Raw genomic sequence first — 22,893 nt, 5'->3', positions numbered from 1 at the left:
TTCTACTACTGGATATTCCCGTATTTCTTGGTCGTCTCTCTCTCATTGTCGTATTGCTCGATCTTGTATACTGAGATTTATCTTTTTCATTTAGCTCGGAACAATATATAATAAAATGATCTCACAAACCACAATTGTAACAAGCTCTATTATTATTTTTCAGCTAACAATCTAAAAAATGCTGTCTTCCACACTGTTGACACTCAGGTTTAAAATCTTTCACATTACCAATACTTGATACCGATGTAGCTTGAGCTTTTATTAGAATATCCCACTGAAGCTATCGATCTGTTAAAATAGTCTCTGGATCTCTTCAACGAGGACTGATAAGGTTTACTCATCGATCTTTTCCATATATCTCTAGCCTCTGATTCAGCTTTGTTCTTTTCTAGACTAAAGTCTTCAACTTTGCAAGCCCGTTCAACTAACATAACAAATTCTTTTACATCTAAAATCTCAACCAGAAGTTTAATATCTTCTTTCAGCCCATCAATAAACCCTTGCACATTATTTCTTTAGTAGACACATATTCACGAGCGTATTTGCTCAACCGTACAAATTCCCTCTCGTACTCGGTTACAGTCATGTGGCCTTGTTTCAATTCCAAAAACTCTTTATGCTTTTGATCAAGGAATCGCTGACTTATATATTTCTTTCGGAACTCCGCCTGAAATGATTTTTAGGTCACTCGTTCTCTCGGTACTACAAACACCAAGGTATTCCACCAATGATATGCAGTATCTCTCAAAAGGGATATAGCACACTTTAAACATTCAGCTGGCGTGCAATAAAATTCATCAAATACTCGGATCGTATTTTCAAGCCAAAACTCAGCTCTCTTGGGGTCATCATCAACATTAACTCTAAACTCTTCCACTCTGTGTTTACAGATTTTGTCAATAGAAGGTTTATTCAATCTTAAAAGCTCAACTCCTTGAGGAGCTATAGGTACAGGTTGAGGATTAGGAGGGGTGGCGGTTGTTGAGTAGCCGGGTTCGTACGAATGTATTGAGTGAACCATTCGTTCATCATTTGGAATAAGGCTTCTTTAGCCTCCCCTCCCTGGCTACTTGTCACGGGCCTAGAATCAGATGGCACTGTTCCTTGTGCGGGAGCAGATGCATTACTCTCAACCTAATCGGCTATAGCTCGATTGGGATCCATTACTATACGAAAATACAGTTTAAAATGTCAAGAATCATCATACTATCTCAGTTTATATTTATGGCATGTATAGCTAGACTCACATACACTACGTTAGTCCTAGAATCGACTAAACTGTAGCTCTGATACCAATAAATTGTAACTCCCCTAACCCGTATCCATAGCCGGAATAAGGTTACGAGGTATTACCAATTAACACTTCATTTAACATACATTTATCAAACATAAAGCATTCATTCTCATAAATCATTCAACACAATCACATTGTCCCTTATAAGGGCCTACGAGGCCTTAAATATGCTCTATAAGTGGTTCGGGACTAAACCAATAACATATGAAAATTTTGGAAACAAAGAAAAATTTCAACCATACAGGGGTTACACGCCGTGTGAACAGGTTGTGCCCCTCACACGGCTCTAGACACGCCCGTGTCTCAGGCCTTGTGGAAACAGGGCTTACATACTAACTTGGGTCACACGGCCAATCACACGCCTGTATGTCTATCCCGTGTGCCCTTCAAAGTGGCCACACATGCCCATGTGCCAGGCTGTGTGCTAGGCCGTGCCAAAACTGTAGGGTACTAACTTATGTAATACGACCAAGTCACACACCCGTGTGCTAGGCCGTGTGCCAATTAAGGAGTATTCTGACTTGTACCACACGGCTAGTCACAAGCCCGTATGTGAGACCGTATGGAGCATACTGACTTCAATTCAATTCATGACCAGGGGACACACGGCCATATAACATGACTGTGTGTCACACACGCCTGTGTCTCTGTCCGTGCGGACAAAAATAGGCCATTTGGAAGGCCAATTTGCTACCCTTATAAAATGGTACCATTTCATCATACAACCAGGCAACCAAAATCATCAACCAAATGCACAATTCCTTCCATTATAATTTCATCTATTCCAAATCTCAAATCACTACTATTTACTAAGCCAAATACATGCCAAAACAATATCAATCTATATAGTTCAATTACCATAATTCATAGTCACATAACTTCCTTATAAATAACCGCACAACATATAAAATCATACATCATCAAAGTATTTCTTAAACATTTTATACTTCACAATCAATTAACCATTTGGGCAACTATAATACCATAATCACATTCATACCAAACATACCAAAATAAACCATCACTCATGGCTATATATACAAACCAAAACATATACAATTTACAAGCCAAATCTTATGGCTATAATCTCAACCAAAATACCACATCTAGCTTATACTTGCCATATGCCAAAAGTGTATAATTCAAAAGTACCAACTTAGATGTTTGACAGTGTGATGATGTTCCCGACGACTTCTGGATTCGAATAGCCTTGATTCACTATAAAACATAGAAAAATAACACAAAATAAGCTTCATAGCTTAGTAAGCTAGTATGATATAAACTTAACTAATCACAAATACAACATTCATCAATCTAAATGTATTATCATGTACTTTAAGATTTCTAACAAACCTTTCAACTGTTTATTTATAAGCTTATATACAAACTTTATAATTTCTTCGATTTTAAGCTCATAATATACATGTACATACTTGTACCAATCCATAACAAGTGCATACATACACGGAGTGTCGTTGAATACTCAATGCCTTACACACTAAGTGTCATACTCAATATCTAGCACACTAAGTGTCATACATAGCCGAAGCTATCTCAAATCAGACACTAAGTGCCATAAATATTTGAAATTATGTCGAATCGCACACTAAGTGCCATATATAGCCGAAGCTATGTCGTATCGCACACAAAGTGCCACAAATAACCAATTTGTCGTCAAACATATATGTAGTCCCGTATATAGAATTTATGCAATATCAAGGCACTAAAACATAATTATTACAATGCTTAATACATACGAACTTACCTCGAATGCTAAAACAGCGGATCGAGTCGATTAGTCGATAACTTTATCTTTTCCCCGATCCAAGTTCGTATTCCATTTTTCTTGATCTAATTATATTCAAAATAACTTATTCAATCATTTATTCATTCAATTTAGTCCAAAACATACATTTAGGCCTATTTACACATTAGCCCTTAAACTTTCACACTTTTAACAATTTAGTCCTTATTTCACAAAACACAAAATTCACATAATTCAACAAAACCCATGCTTGGCCGAATTATATATGGGTCCCTAGCAGCCCGAAAATTTCATTTATTTCACATTTCAACCACTCAATTTGCACATTTCACAATTTAATCCCTATTATGCATTTTCACCAAAAATCAGTTAAAAAAACATGTAAAACTATCATCAAGCTTTCATATTTCAACATTAAACATTAAAGAACTCATATATTCAACAATAGAAACTCTCAAAATATTTAACAATTTCGAAATTAAAGGTACGATACGGGCTAGCTAGATTTAGTTGCAACAATTACAAAAACATATAAATCATCAAAAATCGAGCTAAAATCATACCTTAATCAAGCTAAGAGTTGGCCGAATATCTCAAGCCCTAAAATGGCTTTCTTCATCCTTTTATTTTCGGTTGGAAAGATGATAATATGAACAAAATTTCTTTTTTTTTATTTATTAATATTAACATTTTTTATCAAATACCAAAATTAACCTTAATTATTTAACATAAAAATCTCTTAATGGTTGTCCAAAATTGTCTATTCACCATTCAAATGGTTTAATTACCATTTAAGGCCACTATATTTAGAAACCAAAGCTATTTGAGACTTTTAACTAATAGAACATGCATTTTACATTTTACGTAATTCAGTCATTCTTCTCGAATTAAGCATTCAAATAGTAAAATTTCTTTACGAAACTTTCACGTAATTAATCTGTCTTGCTAAAATCCTTATTAAAATAATAAAATAAATATTTTTACCTCAGATTTGTGGTTTCGAAACCACTAATCCGATTTGACTAAAAACGGGTTGTTACATGAGATGGTGGTAAGGTTATTCGAATGAGCTTTAACGGTGTTCCTCTATTTTATAAGCAGTGGTTGTTGTAGTATCTTGAAAAAGGTTGGACCTGAAGTTCAAACTGTTATCCCTAGTTGTCAGGTGAGTCTTTAAACTGATTCTTGCATGAATATTGTTCATATGAGATATCTCTATAGAAACTGATGAACGATGAAATCGAAGATAGAAAAGTATATTATGATGGTCATGCAACTATATGAATGATTGTTGAGGATAGATCACATGTTATCATATAGAATATGAGAAGTTTAGGTTTGGTCGTATATGTGTCTTAGATGTATGTTATGGGTATGCTTTATGAATAACAAGTTGTGGTTTTTAAAGATGAATGTAAATTGTGTCTCTGCATGAAAAGTCTGTTAAGTGAGTTTGTATTTGTTCATCGCGGTGGAGTCTAAATGGGTTTGTCGAGACTAAAAACACGGTATCTAATATAAAACTTGAAGAATGACACCTTTCGAAAGGAACTAAAGGACGATGATTACCTAATGGGGTTCTCTGTGTCTCCCAAGACTATGATGGGCAAACCTCTTATAACGTGAGTTTAGGCAAATCCATATCATAAACACATTAGGAAAGGAACGCCTTTGTGGCGAATTATGAAATGAACATCTTTGTGGCACAACATAAAAAGAAAGCCTTTGTGGCGCAATATGAAAGGAACGCCTTTATGGCTAATCATGAAGGGATAGTCTCTATGGCGAACCCTGCAATGATAGCCTTTGTGGCAATAATTTGAGAGATAAGGTCTTGCGGCGCACTCTGAAGGAATAATTTATATGGATAATTCTAAAACAGTGCCCTTGTAGCATATCACAATGAGGCTCTCAATGGTTTACCTTAAACAAATGATTCATGTGGCAAATTTTGTATTAAACTATTTTGGTGCGATCAGTATGGCTTGTAAGTGTGATTAGAAAGATAAAAAATGCACAATGTCTTCATGGGCTATGGTAAAATATTATCCAATTCCATGATTCGAATGTGAACAATGAAGTGGTGAAATGATGGCTTAACGTTACATATACAAGAGTAATAGTGTTTCGGTCGACTGGACATCTGTAAAGAAAATGGGTAAAGATTTATGAAAGATTAGATTGAAAAAGCTAAGTGGCATATTGAAGATGTTGATGGGTAAGTAATGAGTTTAGAGTAGAGCGTGATATTCGTAGAGAATGATAAATGAAATTCTAATAGAAGTATTTGCTAGAAATAAGTTGAAAACCAGAATAATAAGAATGTCATACTAAATCTTTAGTAACAATGTGCAAGCATTGTGTAGGTAAAGGACATTTTCCTCACTAAGTTCTTACGAACTTATTTTTGTGTGCGATATGTTACAGGTAAGTTGATGCGAGTTTGCACTAGGAGGGATGATGCTAGGACTACGCCAAGAAGTGGTGTATCGAGTCATTATGCATACAGAACGAGCTAGCAACACATTTAAACATGTTTTGGGGTATCTGTAATAGATTCGGTTTTTAAATAAGATATTGTTGCAATTTAATTACCCCGAGTTGAAGTTGTAATTACTCATTGTATTTACTGATGCATTTTAGTTTGAAATTTTGTAATTAAGTAAGTTGTAATTATCGGTAAATTGTATGAGTAGATTTTGCTTGTGCCTATATTCGTGTGATAATACCCAAGACCTGGTTAATCGGATTTGATTGAGGGCATTACACGTATAGTTTGTAACTAATTAATAATAATACATGCAATATATACAATATTAAAAAAATAGATTAAATTATGAGTAAAATAAAATTTAAACACGAAAATACCATATTAATGCACTACGATTGTTTATCATGATCTTATCAATCTTTAGTTAACGTCGAGTTAACTTGTGACACAAAATGAATGTAATAAAGTATACAAATGTAATAAAATATGTATAATAAAATTAAGATGTACAAAATAAATTAAAATAAAGTTTTTATTGAGTGGTAAAATTGAAGTTTTATTAATAAAATTTGTATGGATTCAACTACTATCACATGTAATTTTTTATTGATTTTAAAAAAATAAATTTTTTTCAAATAATGTAATTTATTTTAAATATAACAATATTTTCGTAATTTTGGTAATTGAAATTATTCACGTGGCAAAATGTTCTTTATTTTGGGTTAATGGCAAATAATACAAGATTTTAAAACTCATTCGGGAGCCTTAGAACAATCGAAATATAAGAGATCCAAAAACATGGGACTACTTGCTGCCTGCCGGTGGTGACTAAGGAAGCAAGGAACCCCCTTCTCTATTTATTCCTCTGTCATTTTCACGACGCCTGCTTCCCTGAAAGAACCCGATTTGCTCCTCCATTTTTTTTTTTGTTTTATAACATGGTCAAAACAATGCACCTGTAAACTTAATCTTGACCGTTAATTCCAACGGACAAGATCGCATGGAATGACACTGCATAGAGGGAGACTGAAAAGTCTCTGGCGACTGTAAGATATTCTATAAAGGCATGGTCATTTTCCTTAATGGCAAAGCTTCCCCATACTATATATACGGTTATCGGCTTCTCCAATTTATATACTCTCAATCCGATTCATTGATTACAAGCAAGTATTTCAGTTTTTAAGCATATTTCTCTTTTACAACTTCAACAAAATGGTGAGACTTTAGTTTCGTATTTCCTATATTTCTTCTACTGAGTTTTAGGGTCTGTTAACTTTTTTTTATCCTAAATCAACATAAACAAATTATCAAGTACTATGACGTATCAATATATGTCTATGTATGATTAAACATAAAAGAATTCATTAATCATATGGATGAATTCTTAACAAAATTTAACTGAAATGTATGTTGGTCTTAACTTTTTAGTGATAATTTAATTTGTGTTTTTGCCTCTTTTTTGCATGACTATTTGGAATGAGGCAGGCCCACTCACTTAAATTTGAGGTATAGGACCAGTATAATCTTCTCTTTCTCCTTGTTTGGAATATAGATATACACTTAATTATGTAGATATAATGATATATATAAGATGAAGGTGATTTACTGATCAGTTTGATGGAAATTTATGTTTTGGGCAGAAAGAAATGGTTCAAACTTCAGAAAGGGTGAAATGTGTGGATCTACATCCATCCAAACCATGGTATTCATTGAAGTTTCTTATTACTTTCCAATTGCAATTTTCAAGGTTACTAAAGCTAGACAAATTTTGGTGCAGGATTTTAGCCGCTTTGTACTCCGGAAATGTCTGTATTTGGAACTACCACTCACAGGTAAGGCAATTCTATTGTTGTTCCCAGCTGACAGTACATATAGTTGATGAGGAAGAAAAACACAAGCTTGTTAAGCTTTTTTAACATTACAAGGATTTTTTATTTTTGTTAATACTAACTCGAATTTCCATCTGTAGAAAATAGAAAAGTCCTTCAAGGTCACTGAATCACCAGGTATATCTCTAATAAATATTCACATTTCTAGCAATTTTCTCTAGTTAGGGATATATAGTCTCTAACGTGCATGTAAATAAAAATGTGGGAATTGCAGTAAGATCAGCCAAGTTCCTAGTGCGTGAAAACTGGATTGTTGTTGGAGCTGATGATGGACATATTCATGTATACGACTATGATACAATGGAAATGATCAAAGACATCGAGGCACATACAGATTACATTAGGAGTCTGATTATTCATCCGACCCTTCCGTACATGTTATCGTCATCGGACGACAAGCTTATAAAGCTATGGGACTGGGAGAAGGACTGGATTTGCAGTAAGGTGTTTGAGGGCCATCAACACTATGTGATGCAAGCTGCTTTCGATCCGAATGACCTCAACACTTTTGCAAGCGCATCACTTGATGGCACCATTAAGGTACGTAACAACAATTAGTTCTGAATCGAAATGTTCTGTTTATGTTGTCTGAAAATGTCCCCTATTTTCAGATTTGGAATATGGATTCTGGATCTCTAGATTTTACATTGGATGCTCATTCGAAAGGGATTAATTGCATTGAATACTTCATGGCCGATGATAAACCGTTTCTGATCAGTGGTTCTGATGATTACACTGCTAAGGTTTGTAACAAAAAGTTCTTAGTTACGGACACATGCATTTTCAGTTATAAATTGCAATCTGATCTCAACTATGGTATTGAATATGATGATCAATAGGTATGGGACTATGAAACCAAATGTTGTGTCCGAAAACTAGAAGGCCATACACATAATGTTACTGCAGCAAGTGTCCACCCACAGCTTCCCATTATAATTACTTGTTCGGAAGATGGAACTGTTCGTGTCTGGGACAAAACAAGTTACAGGTGAGTTTCTTTTGCCGTTAATAACTTTTGTTACATTCTAAGATCATATAATGTCTGAGAATTTCGAACCCGAACTTACAGGCTTGACAACACGTTGGCATATGGTCTTGAAAGAGTCTGGACTGTTGCGTACATGAAAGACTCCAGCAAGTAAGTTTCATGAAATTGGTTTCTCTCATAGACTTGTCGAATTTATAGGCAATTGTTTCTGGTTCTGACCCCGGTTCTATAACAGAGTCGTGTTTGGGTGCGATAAAGGGACGATTGTGGTCAAAATTAGTGGCTCTAATGGCTCCGATTCTGCTGATGTTTGACGGCAAGGAGGCGTACTGGATTGCATTTTTTATCATCAGCTTGAAGATGCAAACTTATTTCACCGACTGGTTTCTATGTTTAGTGTGTGGGGCAACCAATAAAGGCTTCTTTGGTGTTGTAATTTATAGGCTCATATTTTAACCTGTTCTTCCTGTATTGTAATGCTATAAAATTCCAGGGTATAAAAGTCCTATTTTTGTATTAATATATAAAAAATAATAATGCAAAATATTGACGCAATGCAGTTCTTATATATATGTTATTTGGATATGTTACTTTCCCACTTTGTTTACAAAATGTATCCTTCAATTTCTTTGATTATGATTCCACCAAAAATTCCTTGCAATCCTGATAATCTTTTCTACAATTGGTCTTCGCTTGAGGATTAATTTATTGAGATCTTAGATAATTGTGGGTCAATTGACCTCAAAAAAGAACTTTATTTTAAAGAATTATTTTATAAAAACTACTAATTTCTTTTCGTTGACTATAACTTCTAAAAATAATTACTTGGAAAACTCTTAAAATAAGGTAATGATAAAGTAAATTGAAAATTAATATTTTCTTAATAAATTAAAATTTTAAGTGTTGAAAAATTAAATATTAGATTTTTACTGCTAAATTTTATAAATGTTGAGTTTATATTAAAAAATTATGTAGTAAATTAATAAATATAAGTACCCAATATAATTAGGTTGTTTGATAAAAGTAAATATTAATTTTAAAAGAATTTTTTAACTTTAATCTTATTAATATAATATTTTATATTATTTTCAATAGTTTTAAATAAAGTATACATATTGTAATTTGAATATATCTTTTTCTGGAAAAAAAGATAATTTATTTTAATTTTTAATAAAAATAAAATTAACTTTATATTTTCTACATAATTTCCTACCTACTTATCGAACACATCTTTAATTTTTTTAAACATGTTTAATAACCCACAATTAAATTTACTAGATAGATTTTTTTCCCCAAAATAAAGTATAAAAAATATAAATAGAGACCTTTTTATCACTTAACAGTAATAAATTTAATTTTTTTATTTATTAAATAATCTAATTATAATCCTTATTCAATTTTAAGTAATGGAGTAAGCCGATTTTATAACTTAAGTTCAACACTTAATTTTGATACTTATTTTTTAAAATTTCTTAATACTTAATTTTCTAATTTATCAAATATACCACCAATTTAAAAAAACATGAGAATTAAATTATATTTTAACTAGGAAGATATTTAGTAGTTGAGAAATGAAGCATAAAGGAAGTCAAAAGGCATAATGCAAGTCAAATATCTAATAACTAACTTTACAAATGAAAAATTAAAGTGATACCAAAAAAATTAAAACTTTAGAAAATTTTGATCATAAGTTTAGAGTGGTTCCAATTATTGGAAGTATATTAAAAGAATTTAAGAATTGATTGAAGCAATGGTTAGATTTTATGTCTAATATTTATATGACACAAGTTAAAATTATCTCATCCCCTCTCTCTTTAATATTGTAATAATAAAAAAATTTAAGTTTATTTAAAAAGATTTATCCAAAATCTATCTACATCAAGGTTTAATGGAAAAACATAAATATATGACCAAATTATTATAAACTCATAAATGATAAAAGTATTTAAAGCAAAAATAAATTTATCACTAGCAAAATTTGGTATGCATAATAAAGAAAAAAAACATATTAATGATGTAGAGGTATTTATGAGTCGGGTCGGGTTCAATAAAAATTTAAGACCCATTTGTTTGGCCTAAGTCTGATTTGGCCCAAAAAATGGGCCTAAAATTTTGCCCGACTTAGATAAAAATGCTAAAATTTGGACCCGACCCGTCCACATTAATTTTTATATGCATTTTAAAATATATATAATACATCAATAATACTAAAAACATTAAAATAAATGTTTCTCAATAAATTAAAAATAAATTTAAAAAATTGTATACTTAAATAATAATTATGAAATTGTAGCAAAATAATGAAAAAAAAAAGAAAATAGATATTCGGGCCAAGCCAAAAAAATTCTTACTCAAGACTCAGTCCATTTTTTAAATGAGTACTATTTTTTTAGCTCAAGCGCTTATATTTTATTCAAATTTTTTCACTTTTCAGGCAGGCCTTTAGACCGAACCAGATAATTCGGCCATGTAAAATTCTATTAATGAGTACTAAAAATTGAAAGGTTTAAAATAAGTATTCGATAAATCATGAATATCTATCAATTATCAAATTAAGGAATTGAAGCACTTAGAGTAAATTACTTTTTGCAATTTTAGCCTTTAGACAGGCAAAGATTCGATACCTATGAATGAGAGATCATTCCCATGTTGTTTTTGCAGAGTCTCAATGCAATTTTATGGGTTATTTTTATCATAAATTTAAATTTTTTTTTGCTAAAAATAAGATTTGGAACATTTTTAATTTGGAACATATTAAAAATATCATTTACATTTTATAAATTTATTATGTGAAAATTTCACCCAAGTGCTATAATCTAGCCTTGTTTGTTACATATGGTCATCTTCACGGCATCTGCTTCCCCGAAATAACCCGACTGGCTCCTCCGTTTTTAAATATTTTTTATTTTTATTGCATGGTCAAAACTATTGGTGAACAACGTGTAAGCTTAATCTTGACCGTTAATTCCAGCACGCCCCAAGTAATCAACGGACAAGACCGCATGGAATGACACTGCATAGAGGGAGAGTGGGAGACTGAAAAGTCTCTGGCAACGGCAGATCTGTAAATGCATCATCATTTTACTTAATGGCAAAGCCTCCCCATACTATATATTCATAAACAGTTGTTGCCTTTTCAGATAAACAGTTGTTGCCTTTTCAAATTTATTACAAGAAATTATTTCAGCTTTCAAACATATTTCTCTTTTGCCGCAAAAACCAACTTCAACAAAATGGTGAGACTTCAGTTTTCGTCTACTATTAATTGCTGGAAATTTCCTGTTTTAGGGCTTCAAGTTTTCTATTATCTTTGTTTAAACAAAAGTCTTTTAACAAAATTCAACTAAAATGCATGCACAGCATTATCCAAATGAGATGCCTTATCTTCAGCAGTGAGCTTCAAGTTTGTTGCAGGCAATGAGCAATGCAAAATTTGATTCGTTCAGTTTTAGCCATGTCCTTTCTAATGACATTTCATTGAATGAGTATAGTAATACCATTTGGTGCATCATTTTTTTCGTTTAAAGAAAAAAAGAAAAAGCGGGGAGTGGCACTTCCGTAAATAATCCATCCCTTTTAACTCCAAAGCGTCTCGTCTCTTTTCTAATTCATATTTTTACGCTAAAACGCACGAAACAGGGGCGAGCTCTCTGTCTCTATTATTTTTACATTGCACCAATCAAAGAACACCTCTTTCTCTGTTAAAACCACGATCTCGATCCAGGCTTCTTCTTTAATTAGTCTTCGAAAATGGTTAGTTGATTTCTTGATCTGTTTCGTTCCGCATTAGATCTGGTTCAATTCCCCCTTTGCTTGCTTTCCCAGTTCCAATCTTCTCTTTAATTTATGGAAACAGAAATGGGAAGGTTTTTCAATTATGTTTTGCCCCAGTTATACCGCCTTTCTACGTCGCCCTTTGTTGTTCTCATTTCAGTACTATTCAGCCAAGCTGGAGTGTTAGGGATTTGAATATAGTTGAGATCTGCCGAGTGAATTTGTTTTTTTTTTCCTTATTTGACTCGTTCATTATGAATGTTGCAATTCCAGTTTTGATTTCTTTCCTACTTCGTCCAATGAGTTTGATTTAAGACCTTTGTTCAGTTTACTAATTGCGTGTTTTTTTCTTTTCTTTCAAACAGCCTCTCAGACTCGAAATTAAGGTATGTGTAATCAATTTCATTTCACTTCGGTTTTATGTGCGGGATAGATCTTCTTATTGTTTTTGTGTGAATGTTTTGCAAATGTGTAAGTAATGTTCTTAATTGTGATGTTTGGTTCAGAGGAAACTTGCTCAAAGGTCAGAGAGAGTAAAATCCGTAGATCTCCATCCAACGGAACCATGGTAGTTTCTACTTTTTATTCGGTTTCCCATTTATTTGAATTTTGGCCTTTTCAAGCTTGAAGAATAAATGTGATCTATTATAAATCTTATTGCAGGATTCTAGCAAGTTTGTATTCTGGAACTGTGTGCATCTGGAACTATCAGTCACAGGTATGAGAGTTTTATTGATTGCCAAAACTGGAAGGTTTGCCGTGTTACATGTTAGTGCATTGCCAGAATCTGAAAAAATGGTTGAATAAATGGATATACATGATGATTTCTGTTAGTATATAAAATAAATAACTATCCTGTTTGCTTCTCTTTAATGCTTTTCGTAACTATATTTTGAAGTAATGATGGAAAGAAGCTATTTCGAAAAGTTCATAATAGAGCTTTATCTTTTGTTACTCTGAAACATTTTTTCCACCATCTGTCACAGTGCACTTACATGGGTGTTGTGGGATGCTATGCAAGAAATTTTGATTGGAGTATTTAGATGGTTGTTTTTCTATAGAAAACATTCATATAACTCAATTAGTTTAAGTAAGCCTTAATCCATACTGGTTTTGTCCTTTCTGATTACTCCAACGCTTTTTTCTTAGTTATCACACCAACAAATGTGTTATAAAAACTTACCTATCTCTTTACTTGGCTTGAGAATTTCTTTTATGTTAAAGCAACTTTAGGCCTGCTGTGTGACACTCAGATTGACTCTGTCTTCATTATGAATAATTCCATTTTTTATTCCGTCACTTCTTTTATGGTTATTTGTTTTCTTCATTTTATTCTGACTCATCTTGTGGATATATTGCTAGTATCCTGTTGTTATGACTTTTGACTTGGTATTGGTATTATCTTACAATTATGGAGCATTTTTTGGCAGTTCTCCAATCACTTCACTCACTCTAGTCTTATGAGTAGAGTCCCCTTTGACTCCTGCTTAGGAGTAATTGAACTTTGAGACTCATTGATGAAATAGGTCCCTTTCACAAACTTCTTAACTGTTATTTGACTCCTTTTTCCTTTTTTCAATTTCTAATTATAATTGAATTTCACTCCATACGTTGGAGCTAAACCTAAAATCATTGGACTGTATAGTGCTCTTCTAGTTATGTTTATGATTAAACTATCATCCTTAGTCTCATCTATGGGTGCTATATTGTATGTAGGGCTACTGGCATAAAACTCTGTTTAAATCCATGGAAAATGGGAACAAGGATCTTTTTAGCTCTCTACGTATATGGCTTATCCTTTATCTGTGGAATATATTTTTGTATCTTTTTCTTGTTTCTTCAATGAACAATAATTTTTTTTTGCACGTTGATATAATTACTTCATAATATAAGTCTAGAAATTATTATTAATTTCATGGAATTTATTTGGTTTAAGGTTTTGATTTCTTAACATATTATTGAATCAGTATTAGGCTTCTTCTTCTTCTTTTTTTTAACTTCCCAGTCATTATATGTAGAATTTGAATTGTTTGGAATTTTACTTATCTTTTAGAGTTAACTTAACTGTCCTTGGTGTACAGACCATGGCTAAGTCATTTGAAGTCACTGAGTTGCCAGGTATGTATTCATTTGTTTTCAGTGATTCATCTGTGTCTACTGATGCTATTTTTCCGTCTGTTTTCATCATGATGAAGTTATTACCATTCTCTGAAGTTGACATTTTCCATCTGCAGTTAGGTCAGCCAAGTTTGTTGCACGCAAACAATGGGTTGTTGCTGGAGCTGATGACATGTTTATTCGAGTATACAATTACAACACAATGGATAAGGTCAAAGTATTTGAGGCACACACCGATTACATTAGATGTGTCGCTGTCCATCCTACTCTTCCTTATGTGTTGTCATCATCTGATGATATGCTCATAAAGCTTTGGGATTGGGATAAGGGTTGGGTGTGTACTCAGATATTTGAGGGACATTCCCATTATGTCATGCAAGTGACCTTTAATCCGAAGGACACTAATACTTTTGCTAGTGCATCTCTTGACCGTACTATAAAGGTACAAAGGACACCTTTCTGTATGTATTTTTTTTTTCTGTTTTATTTCTTACTTCATTTGATATAACCTTTGCTAAATCAGTCTTGGCTCTCTTTGAAATTTCCAGATTTGGAACCTTGGCTCCCCTGACCCAAATTTTACTCTGGATGCCCATCAGAAAGGTGTAAATTGTGTTGATTACTTTACAGGAGGTGATAAGCCCTATCTGATCACTGGTTCTGATGACCACACTGCTAAGGTATACACTTTACAGCTGCTATTTATATTCTGTTATCTTTTGGTCATAAATAAATCTTGAGGAACTATTCTCAGATACATTACATGGCTGCAGGTATGGGACTACCAGACAAAGAGTTGTGTTCAGACATTGGAAGGCCACACGCACAATGTTTCTGCTGTTTGTTTCCATCCTGACGTTCCCATTATTATCACTGGTTCTGAGGATGGGACAGTTCGTATCTGGCATGCTACCACTTATAGGTAGGAATATTTCTGCTTTGGCATGCCCGCCCCCTTCTGATTTCCAGTGCCCATATTTTTTTAGGGAGACTAACATTATCCAGTTCTGTTTCTGCATAACAATTCAAGATTCCACCTCTGTTTTCAATTTCATGTCTCATTCTTGCATTGGTTAAAGCGTGACCATGCTTTTTTATCATAGAAAAATGTTGGGATGAGCATCTTGAGTAAACATGTCCAAGGGCCAAGCCCTGGGGAAGGAAATTGTATTTTGGGGTTGAAAATATATTGGATTCAGTTATTAAAATATATAAATATCAATATAAAATATTTTCAATATTTTTATTATTATATTTAACAGTAATTTGAGTTTGGAACCATACCAGAACAAGCATGGCTAAGCAAAATATGAAATTCTGGGCCACATGGCCTCTGGACCAGTCTAATCCTAGATGTAGAAATCCATGGTCTGGAGCCACTTTAGTGCTTCACCATTAATATTTTTAACTTGCATGATACATTAGTGTTTGCCTAAGATATTTTGATCTTAATAGTCTTTGACGTACACGATGGTATCTTTATGTTATTCAACTTATTGACCTTTTTAAACAATTCATTTGTTTTCAGGCTAGAAAATACATTGAATTATGGTCTTGAGAGAGTTTGGGCAATCGGATATATGAAAGGTTCACGGAGGTAATTTCTTTTGGTTAAATCATGCAACAGTTCTATATTTATTTCATTTTTCAGGTTTTAACTTTTTTTCTAGGTTATTTATACTTAAATACTAGGATGAATATTTTGGCCATTAAATGCTAGAACAGCTTGTCGTTTAGTTTAGAGTATGTCTATTTGCTGAAACAATGTGATAAATAAGCTAAAAACTCTCTTCGAAAGAATGTGAGAATTCAATTATAACCATCAATATTTTAGGTTGCTTGACCTGACTTCTTTAGTTGGATGTTTCTTTCTGCATGCAAATTGATGATATTGGGTTTCTGAACCGAGATCTTGATTAGTTTTCATGTCAGGATAAAACTCTTGCTGTTTTCTTCTTACAGGATTGTGATTGGGTATGACGAAGGAACTATTATGGTGAAAATTGGCCGTGAAGTACCTGTAGCAAGTATGGACAACAGTGGGAAAATCATATGGGCTAAGCAAAATGAAATTCAAACTGTGAATATTAAGAGTGTAGGAGCAGATTTTGAGGTAGTGTATTTGTCATAAAAAAATTTCTTTCTCCACTCATGGTGTGACCTTTAATATTGGATTTTTCACCTTAAGATGATGGTGTAAATTTTTATTTTCTTTTATTTTTTCTCTGGTTCTTAGGGTTCTGATGGAGAAAGATTGCCCTTAGCTGTTAAGGAATTGGGGACCTGTGATCTGTACCCTCAAGTGAGTTGATGCTTTCTAGCATCATTTAAAATGAATTTGTGCATAATTTTAAGGGCCGCTACTAAAATATTTTGTTAAATTTTTTTGTGAGCTGTATTTGTGTATGTCTATGCGTAATCTTTTACCCTTTATCTTGTTTTTCTCAGAGCTTAAAGCATAACCCAAATGGGAGGTTTGTTGTTGTATGTGGAGATGGTGAGTACATTATATATACTGCTTTGGCTTGGAGAAATAGGTCATTTGGTTCTGCATTAGAATGTGTTTGGTCAGCTGATGGTGAGTATGCTGTTAGAGAAAGCACATCAAAGATTAAGATTTTCAGCAAAAGTTTCCAGGTTTGTACTAATTTTTCATTTAGATGGTTTCTTACCTTAGAAAGTATTTTTTTTCATATAAAAAAGTTTGTGTGTTGTGCTTGCAGACTTTGTTTTCTTTTGTTGAAAGATATATGATATAAGCGACAGATCTGTTGCTGCTGGAGAGCTGGGCTTAACTGGATGAATAAAATTTTGGTTGGGGAAAGGGATTTCATGTTTCAAGGAAATTTAAACTTTGAACAAATTGACTTGCTATTGTAGGAGTGTATATAATTATATGATTAATATCTTATTATGTATATAATGTAGTTCTATTTGTTAAGGAATTTTATCTAATGCTATATTCAAGTTCCATATTTACGATGTAGTGGTATTGACAAAGATTTAAACTTCCAGGAAAAGAGGAGTGTCCGGCCAACCTTCTCTGCTGAGCGTATTTTTGGGGGTACTCTACTGGCAATGTGCTCCAATGATTTTATTTGTTTTTACGATTGGGCTGAATGCAGGTTGATTCGTCGAATTGATGTTACTGTGAAAGTAAGCTAAAATAGCTCTACATGCTCCATTTGCTTCTTAGCTACCATGCATCCTAAATGTCTTTTTTGTTTTACTGAACATGTCAGAATCTCTACTGGGCTGATAGTGGTGACTTGGTGGCAATCGCGAGTGAGACATCTTTTTATATCCTGAAGTACAATGTAAGTCTCCTTGATGTAATCTGCTTATTATATCAGCAGAACCAGCGGATGCTTCCTTTGTTGAATGAACAATTTCTTACAGTTATGTGGTAATGAATTTTGATAATTTCATGATGCAGCGAGATGTAGTTCAATCTTACTTGGATAGTGGAAGACCGGTTGATGAAGAAGGAGTTGAGGATGCATTTGAACTACTTCATGAAACCAATGAACGTGTCAGGACCGGCATTTGGGTTGGGGACTGTTTCATTTACAACAACTCTTCTTGGAGGCTTAATTACTGTGTCGGTGGAGAGGTATTTGTTATATGTTTATCCTTGGGTTGAAATTGTTCCATACATTTAGATGCATTGGGCTTTGTAGGTTTTGATGGTTTCACTTTGATGATTTAATGATTTTAGGTAACAACAATGTTTCATTTGGATCGTCCAATGTACTTGTTGGGATATCTTGCAAGCCAAAGTCGGGTATATCTGATAGACAAAGAGTTCAAGTAAGTTGACTTATGATTGCTAATTTTTATATAAAATTGCATGTTTGTTTTGCTTTGAAAAGGCATTTTAAAGTCTATTTTCACTCATTTGTGTCATATTATACAGTGTTATGGGATACATGTTACTTCTCAGCCTGATTGAGTACAAGACTCTTGTGATGCGTGGAGAGTTGGAAAGGGCCAATGAAATTTTACTTTCTATTCCCAAAGAGCACCATAATAGGTATCTATACACCTCAATATATTTTCCTTCCATTTACAAAGAATATAGATGGTTATGTTTCCAGTATTCTTCAACTGTTTCAAATTGGGCTGCTGGTGTAGAATTTACTTTTTCTCCCTTCCCATCCTATGTGTCATTTTTCTGGGTTCTTGATTAGCCATCTCATGCTGAATATTTTTGCCCCTTGTGGGTGAAAATTTGTCTTCATCTTTGCTAATATCTCTATCATATTTGAATGTGTTGAGAAACTCCAAATTCCAAGTCTAATCTGTCGCCATAAGTAACTTAATCTAAAGCTAGTCCCTGTAACCTTTGGGCATTCCTTTTCCCTGAACGCAATTTATTTTTAAAATTGTTATATTCAATTTCTCCTTATTTAAGTTGTGATTTTTGAAATGCTTTTTGGATTTAATCTGTGGTTTGCTTGATTGATAGTGTGGCTCATTTCCTGGAATCACGAGGCATGGTAGAGGATGCACTAGAAGTAGCTACAGACCCTGATTACAGATTTGAGCTTGCCATACAGCTTGGTAAACTAGAGATTGCTAAGGTATGAGTTATTTAATTGGTTTGGGGATGGAAGTACTTCTTAAATCTTTTCTTTGCTTGAATATTTTGAGTTATATATTTGATTTTGTGTTAAGCTTTAATTGTATCTTTAAGAAATTTCTATCGTCACTAGAGATTCATGCTCAATTGTGCAGGAAATTGCCGCAGAAGTTCAGAGTGAGTCTAAATGGAAACAGTTGGGAAAATTGGCTTTGTCCACTGGAAAGGTGTTGTGTGTTCTCTAATTTGCCAACTTTTTTCCTGTGCCATTTCACTCTGTTATGATTGTCTTTCTCCTATCACCCATATTTAGTAGCTTTTGATTCTCTACTAGTGTCCTGACGTGGTTGCAAATCACAATTTGAAAATGTTCAATGTGTTTGCTCTTGAATGCATATCTCTTAAGGATGTAGAAAGGCAGAGCTTCCCTTTTAATTATTATTTCTCAGTTGATGTGAGCTATGACTTGGTTATTTAATTGATAAATGAATTATAAGATGGCCTTAGGTTTGCTCTGCATCTTCTTCAATGCCAGATGTACATTACAATTTTCTGATGTAGATTTTGAATTGTATGACATGCTGTTTGTCTTAATGTAGCCCAATGGACATAAAAATGTCATATATGTTGTTAGTTTTCCTTCATTTCCTTTAGTTATGTTAAACTTCTCCATTGTCATTGCAGCTAGCAATGGCTGAGGAATGCATGAAGCATGCTATGGACCTGAGTGGCTTATTGCTCCTTTATTCCTCTTTGGGAGATGCAGAAGGAATATCAAGACTGGCATCCCTTTCCAAAGAGCAGGGGAAGAACAATGTTGCTTTCCTTTGTTTATTCATGTTGGGTAAATTGGAGGATTGCCTTCAGCTTTTAGTGGAAAGGTAATTATTTATCAAGTACCTGAAGAAAATAGACTTCCATATGTCTCGGTAGTCATGATATATTGAAGTATTCCTTTTGCAGCAATCGGATACCAGAGGCTGCTCTTATGGCTCGATCTTATCTTCCAAGCAAGGTTTCAGAGATAGTGACAATTTGGAGAAAAGACCTCAACAAGGTTAGTTCCCATTGTATTTCTGGTGTTCCTTATCCTGCTTTCTTCTTCTTGAGTTGGGTTAGTTTTATCTTAAACTTTTGTTAGATTCAGTTCTGGTTGTTTGATTTTCTGAATGGTTTACTAGATTTGAAAATATCACGTTTATATAATCAATGATATTAAAGCTATATTCTTCTTACTCTCTAAGCTTGTTGTTCATGAGTTATGCATGTGTCTCAACTTGTCAACATATCTACTTTCCCCCACTTTTTTATCCCAGATGTAAACTAGTGTAGTTTGATATCTTTCTCTTTTGTTCGAGTTGATGGTTAATGTTATTATATAACACCTCATTTTTCTGGATAAGATTGGCTTGACAAGTCATTGTCGGTGCAGCATTTTAGTATCTTCCTGCTTCTACTTAAGTGTCATGATATTTAATTTCTTTGTACTCTTGCAACATGAATCAGTTGGACTTGCATGTTTCTATTATTATACTTAAAAGTCAAAACTATGTTATTAAATTTATTAATGCTATAAATTGCAAAATGATTTGAAGGTTTTTTTACATTGTTTGCAGGTTAATCCCAAAGCTGCTGAATCTTTGGCCGATCCTGGAGAGTATCCTAACTTGTTTGAGGATTGGGAGCTTTCTCTTTCTGTTGAGTCTAAAGTGGCAGAAACAAGGTATCAAACAGGAATCCTTCCTGTCAGTTAGTGTTAGTTGTTATTGGTTACTATTTCGTTAGTTAATTGTGTCAAACAGTATGCCTCACTGCTATTTATTGTTATCACTTTTATATGATCTCTTTGGACAAATCATCTTCAGATTACAGTGGTTTGGCCTTCTTGGTTGACCTATGATTTTTTTCTACCTCTTGCTTTGGTTGCAAAGCCTTGGTGGTGCATCCTATTTTTTTGTCTTAGATGGATATGCTATCAACTTCTGATTGTTTTGTAGGGGTGTTTATCCTCCTGCATCGGGCTATTTGAACCATGCTGATACATCGCAGATGACACTTGTGGAAGCTTTCAGAAACATGCAAGTAGAGGATGAGGAGCCACTTGAAAATGGTGATCTTTATCATGAGGTATATAATCAATATGTACATGTTTCTATTTTAAGTCGGCAGTATATTAAATGTAGGAACTGCCCTGAGTAGTTCAGGACTCCAGTCTGATTTTACTGTTTTTATCTTTTATTTGTGGACTTCAGTCTGCAGAACCAAATGGATGTAATCAGATTTCAGAGCAGAATGGAGAAGAGGGTAGCCAAGAGGAGGCTGTTGTTGTGGATGCTGATTCTAATGATGGAGCAGTACTTGTCAATGGTAACGAGCCTGAAGAAGAGTGGGGTACGAATAATGAAGGATCCTGGTCAGCCTAAAAGCTATTGGTTGGGGCAGTGTGAAAATCGAAATTTTGTCTCTGGTGATTAATTGATTCTAAAATGTCATTCTAACCCCTTTACCTTTTGGGCTTCTCTAACTTCGTTTCTATGATTTCTCCTATCACACCACTAATTGTAACACTTTGTACTGCCAGCTGAACATTAAACAGTATTCCTGACTTGTTTTAGTCTGTTTTGCTATTTGGAGTTGGGCACATGTTTTTTGATGGTTGCTAAATGCACCTTATACTTTTGCAAAATTATGATATTACTAACTGCACCTTTCTTTTCCGTATTAACAGATTTGTTTCCCAAACTTAGGCAAAGATCAAATTAATTTGACGCCTCTTGATATTGACTAATATGATGTGCATTTATTGGCCTCCAGTCCCTCTTATACTCTAGCAGTTTAGTGCATTCTAACATCAAATTAATAATAGTATCCTGTATACCATAGAACATTAATATGAATCTTTGATTTTATTAATATATACGTTGTTTTTGGCAGTTTTGCTATATCATGCCTTGATTCTAACATTTTTATCATTCTTTTGTGCCTTTGGCAGTGCTAACACCAGACCACTAGGTCCCATGAAGACATTCATTTCGAGCTCTACTCAGCATTTATTTAAGGTGAGAAACCGATATTCTTATTATATCTTGAAGGAGAAAGCCTTTGTAGGTTTTCTGGTTAGAATGGGCCTTTAAAAAAGTGCATGCACCTTCGGTTATTTGTTCCTTCCCAAATAAATCTAAATAGAGTGCTTCAATAGGATAAAAAATTGTATTTTCAGATTTCGAGTTTTGCTAGAATAGAGATACAAAATAATAATTTACTGAAAAAGTTCAGTTAGCATTATCGTCGTCATTTTTATAACTGTGTATATAACCAGCAGATTTTGATCTATAAGGTCTGATCATCTTGCATTCCTGGTGGTTTGGAGCCATTGAGAACATTGATTTTGGGCATGGGGAAGGCATATACAAGTATTTGGTTAGCTTTGGAACTATGATTTTAGTTGCTTGTTTTAATCTTTAGCATATATATAATATTCTTTTGAGGCATTGTCCTAAAAAAAATTTGTCCGATGTGCCATTGTGAATGTAGAAAAGAATTCGAGAATTAGTGATGATGATCACCCAATTGCAGCCCATTTTTATGTTGTTTAAAGTTTAGATACTACTACTAGTATTTTATTTCCCCGTGGAGGCATGAATGATTCAACTGTTTGGGTAGTAGGGATTTATTTTTTCTTTTAATTTTTGGTTCTCTATATAAAAGTTGTACTGTTAAAAACATTTACATAAAAGGCGTAATATTTAATTGCTCTTACTAATTACTATTGCTCCTCGACTATCAACTGTTATTATAGTAAGAGAATAATGTTTTGCCACTTTTTGACTGGAAATTTGATCGTAAAAATTAAATACGTTTTGCTGAATGAAGAGTGTCATTTTTAACTTGGAACTGGGCGGTTCCGTAACCAAGTTCTTAACAAATTACCTGTTCATAATTTAAAAATTAAAGTAACATGACCAACTCACTTATTTTCGAATATTTTACCA

At 33.5% G+C, this 22,893-nt stretch overlaps 2 protein-coding genes across 8 annotated transcripts; both read left to right on the top strand.

The window, feature by feature from the left end:
- Positions 1-6,627: 6,627 nt before the first annotated feature.
- On the top strand, positions 6,628-8,995 carry LOC107897246 (coatomer subunit beta'-2). Of its 2 annotated transcripts, XM_016822627.2 has the most exons (10): positions 6,628-6,765; positions 7,036-7,056; positions 7,191-7,252; positions 7,328-7,382; positions 7,520-7,556; positions 7,654-7,979; positions 8,051-8,182; positions 8,279-8,427; positions 8,509-8,577; positions 8,663-8,995. In XM_016822627.2, the coding sequence occupies exons 1-10, from the start codon at positions 6,763-6,765 to the stop codon at positions 8,739-8,741; spliced, it is 933 nt and encodes a 310-aa protein (XP_016678116.1). In that variant the 5' UTR covers positions 6,628-6,762; the 3' UTR covers positions 8,742-8,995. The 2 variants fall into 2 exon arrangements, with proteins under 2 accessions (XP_016678116.1, XP_016678117.1); XM_016822628.2 differs by lacking the exon at positions 7,036-7,056 and having other exon boundaries at positions 6,658-6,765.
- Positions 8,996-11,574: 2,579 nt separating this feature from the next.
- LOC107897242 (coatomer subunit beta'-2) lies at positions 11,575-22,664 on the top strand. Of its 6 annotated transcripts, none has more exons than XR_005903173.1 (26): positions 11,575-11,663; positions 12,567-12,587; positions 12,708-12,769; positions 12,865-12,919; positions 14,283-14,319; positions 14,436-14,761; positions 14,868-14,999; positions 15,093-15,241; positions 15,848-15,916; positions 16,282-16,432; positions 16,556-16,621; positions 16,768-16,956; positions 17,335-17,475; positions 17,562-17,636; positions 17,756-17,932; positions 18,038-18,129; positions 18,236-18,352; positions 18,788-18,902; positions 19,057-19,128; positions 19,586-19,782; positions 19,865-19,958; positions 20,518-20,624; positions 20,899-21,028; positions 21,154-21,389; positions 21,894-21,960; positions 22,224-22,664. XR_005903173.1 is itself a non-coding variant. In XM_016822623.2 (26 exons), exons 1-25 carry the CDS (start codon positions 12,178-12,180, stop codon positions 21,911-21,913), a joined length of 2,736 nt encoding a protein of 911 aa, XP_016678112.2. In that variant the 5' UTR covers positions 11,926-12,177; the 3' UTR covers positions 21,914-21,960; positions 22,239-22,664. The 6 variants fall into 6 exon arrangements, 3 of the variants coding, with proteins under 3 accessions (XP_016678112.2, XP_016678113.2, XP_040934685.1); XR_001684081.2 differs by lacking the exon at positions 11,575-11,663 and adding an exon at positions 11,926-12,180 and having other exon boundaries at positions 22,239-22,664; XR_001684080.2 differs by lacking the exon at positions 11,575-11,663 and adding an exon at positions 11,926-12,180.
- The last annotated feature ends 229 nt before the right edge of the window (positions 22,665-22,893 follow it).

The sequence above is a fragment of the Gossypium hirsutum genome, chromosome A10 (genome assembly GCF_007990345.1).
Source record: "Gossypium hirsutum isolate 1008001.06 chromosome A10, Gossypium_hirsutum_v2.1, whole genome shotgun sequence".
In the NCBI taxonomy this organism is placed as follows: Eukaryota; Viridiplantae; Streptophyta; class Magnoliopsida; order Malvales; family Malvaceae; genus Gossypium; species Gossypium hirsutum.
This window is presented reverse-complemented; position numbering and strand designations above follow the sequence as displayed.

Bases quoted from the DNA above. Each gene is read 5' to 3' on its own strand.
- LOC107897242 (XM_041078751.1), top strand. The intron at 19,129-19,585 runs GTGTTGTGTGTT...TTGTCATTGCAG, and splicing joins TGGCTTTGTCCACTGGAAAG to CTAGCAATGGCTGAGGAATG. The intron at 20,625-20,898 runs GTATCAAACAGG...ATTGTTTTGTAG, and splicing joins TCTAAAGTGGCAGAAACAAG to GGGTGTTTATCCTCCTGCAT.
- LOC107897246 (XM_016822627.2), top strand. The intron at 7,057-7,190 runs GTATAGGACCAG...TGTTTTGGGCAG, and splicing joins CCCACTCACTTAAATTTGAG to AAAGAAATGGTTCAAACTTC. The intron at 8,428-8,508 runs GTGAGTTTCTTT...CCGAACTTACAG, and splicing joins TGGGACAAAACAAGTTACAG to GCTTGACAACACGTTGGCAT.